This window comes from Orycteropus afer, unplaced genomic scaffold, assembly GCF_000298275.1.
Source record: "Orycteropus afer afer isolate SDZICR_OR568_19922 unplaced genomic scaffold, OryAfe1.0 scaffold00050, whole genome shotgun sequence".
Lineage (NCBI taxonomy): Eukaryota > Metazoa > Chordata > Mammalia > Tubulidentata > Orycteropodidae > Orycteropus > Orycteropus afer.
Genome location: NW_006921637.1, coordinates 6,473,839 through 6,476,671, shown reverse-complemented (window position 1 = coordinate 6,476,671; position 2,833 = coordinate 6,473,839). Strand labels below are relative to the sequence as shown.

At 36.1% G+C, this 2,833-nt stretch overlaps 1 protein-coding gene across 1 annotated transcript in view; it reads right to left on the bottom strand.

Annotated features, from left to right (window-relative positions):
- Positions 1–2,833, bottom strand: part of PCNX2 (pecanex 2) — a 688,168-nt gene that overhangs the window by 544,558 nt on the left and 140,777 nt on the right. The window contains exon 10 of the mRNA XM_007938510.1: positions 1,092–1,237. Coding sequence (XP_007936701.1) covers positions 1,092–1,237 — 146 coding nt within the window. The remainder of the gene's footprint in view (positions 1–1,091; positions 1,238–2,833) is intronic.

Here is a 2,833-nt window from a genome sequence, read left to right as displayed (position 1 = left end):
CCATTGTCTGCCAACCCTATATATGATCTTGGATACACTCCCCATTTAGACATACTAATTGTTTAGCTTGTTCACCTATCTATCTGTCCATATACCATGTTTGCTTTCACTGACAACTCAGTACTGTATATGCAAAAGGGTTCATATTTGTTGTCTGTACTAGGCCATCCTTTTTAAATATGTGATCACATCAATTAAGACATTACCATAACAAGTAATACACTTGTTTTATTACTATCACATCATTTAAGGTGTTACTATAAGTACTCATGGGAGGTGGGCAACCACAGCAAGGCAGGCACCAGCCTTTTCACTACCCCAGTGGCTGGCATTTAACTATGAACAACCAACATCTGCTGATGATAGCATTTGTAACAGTATCTTGGATTTTCAAATCAAGACTCTAGTCAGAATTATATGGCCCTTGAAGGTAATATTGTCCTGTGCACAGCTTCAGGTAGGGAAGGATAGAAATGGGAAGTCTCATACAATCCACACCACTACCATGCCTTAACCAACCTTAACCCCCTCTTACCCAGTAATCACATCTCTAACTCACCATTTTATCTTGAGAGAGTATGTTAAGAGGAATTAAAGAAAAGTGAAAGAGTTTAATGGCTTTCCATTTTCCAAACCAGTGTACATCAAGTAGGAGTGAGAAATCATAATTCACATTGCCCAGGGAATAACTAACAATCATTCCACTTCATCTTACCCTCTTCTGCCCATGCCCACACCCAGTCTGGTCAGGCTATCAGCTCCAGTATGGGAGTCTCAAGCTTTCCTACAAAAATATCTCACCTGTGTGGTAAGCTGAGAGTAGACCAAGGCATAATATTGTCTCAAAAGTTAACCTTAAATCTAAATCATGTGATCTAATATTCATGTCTCCTATTTTATTTGCTAAATTGCAAATAAATTTGCTAAATTTTCAAGATCTTACTGATTCGGGTTTGCACCACAATCCATACTTTGAAAGCATTCCAGGGAACCTCAGCAAGTATTATTTCTCTTTTTCAAAGCATGCACATGTATATTGCCATGTCCCCATTGTGTCTTTTGGCTGTAAGTTTGCATGCTTATCAGCTTACCGATCAAGTAATGCCATCAAGGTAAGTCGATCATACCAGACTTTAATCCACTTGCCAGGGAAAATGATAAACTTGTAAAATTGCTCTCGGTTAAATTTTCCTTGTGTTGAAGAGCGTGATGAGTCCTCCAGGTCCTGACTCAGATGCTTTTAGATAGCAAAAGAAACAATAGAGAAAGGGTTTCATATTAACATGTAAATATACATCATAATTCAAAAATACACAAAGCTGATGTTCAAATTCAAAACATATTTCAAAAAATAAGGATATTCTTAAAAAAAGGAACATGATTTTTTTTTAAAGATCTTTTTGCCAACGTATTTCCTTTATACCAAAACTAAAAAACAAAATCATTGCCGTTGAGTCGGATCTAACTTATAGCGACCTCTCCTTGGGTTTCTGGGGCAGTATCACTATGGAAGTAGATTGCCCAACCTTCTTTCCAAGGAGTGACTGGTGGGGTTGAACTACCAGCCTTTTGGTTAGCACTCAAATGCCTTAGGCATAACACCACCACTACATCAAAACACTACTGTTAATTAGGACCAGGAAACTGCTTAAAACATAATTCTTAAGAAAGGATTCAACAAAAGATATTAATGACTTAGTGTTTTGAAAAATATTTAGAAAATATATTTCTAATGTAATGTTGAGATAAATATTCAAATTTCATTAAGATTACAAAAAGATTTATTGATGAATGGTGATGGAAAGTAAAAAAAATAGAAAAGAGAAAAAAAATTGACATTATCTAGGTCACTGGTGAAGCCTGCTATGAGAAAAATTGATGTCTTTATTGGGAAAAAATACATAAACCAATAAAATAAAACATTGGGGAATTTTAACCCTAGATTAAAGATGTTTTAACTCCAAGTTCATTTCTATTTAATGGAGAATTAACTCAGTTTTGGAAAGGAAAAAGAAGATTCCATTTATTCATCTAACAATTTTTTAATGAATGACTACTCAGCTTAGTACAAGATTGGTAATTGTAATACAACAAATCAAATGGACAATTCAGTCCCTGATCTTGCAAGGTATTATGAAAATATCCCTGAGGTATCCTAAAATTCAGACTCTAACTAGTTACTGAATTTGCATTAGGGCCAAGCACTGTGCATACTAAAAGAGTTGCATGCCGTGCCTGAACAGCAGAAGTGACACAGGCAATGAAACAAAGCCACAGGGATCTGCAAGAGAACAAAATCTGAACACCGAGGGAAGAAATGGGGAAAGGAAATTTACGGAGGTAGAGGAGAGATTAAAGCCTACTCCTTCTGATATCAGATACCTGTATTTAATATTCAAGTGGTTAATATAATCTAGTATGATGGCATTCTCAGAGACTATGCTTGCAAATAATTATTAATGAGAAATAAAAAGTGAAGATTACTCTCTTTCAATATATTTATTTAATTTTAACCTCTGTTAAGGCATTTATTTTTAAATATGTTATCTTACCTCCTTGTATTCTTAATTAAAAAAATGCACATGTCTATTGTCACGTCCCCATTGTGTCTTTCAGTTGTACATATGCATCCTCAGCAGCTTCCAGATAAAGCAATGCCAACAAGGTAAGTCGATCATGTTGTTGTTACTTGCCATCAAGTCTGACTCGACTCATAGAGGCCCCTCCTTGGGTTTCCAAGACAGTATCACTACGGAAGTAGATTGCCCAACCTTCCTTCCAAGGAGTGGCTGGTGGGTTTGAACCACCAGCCTTCTGGTTAGCAGTCAAGTGC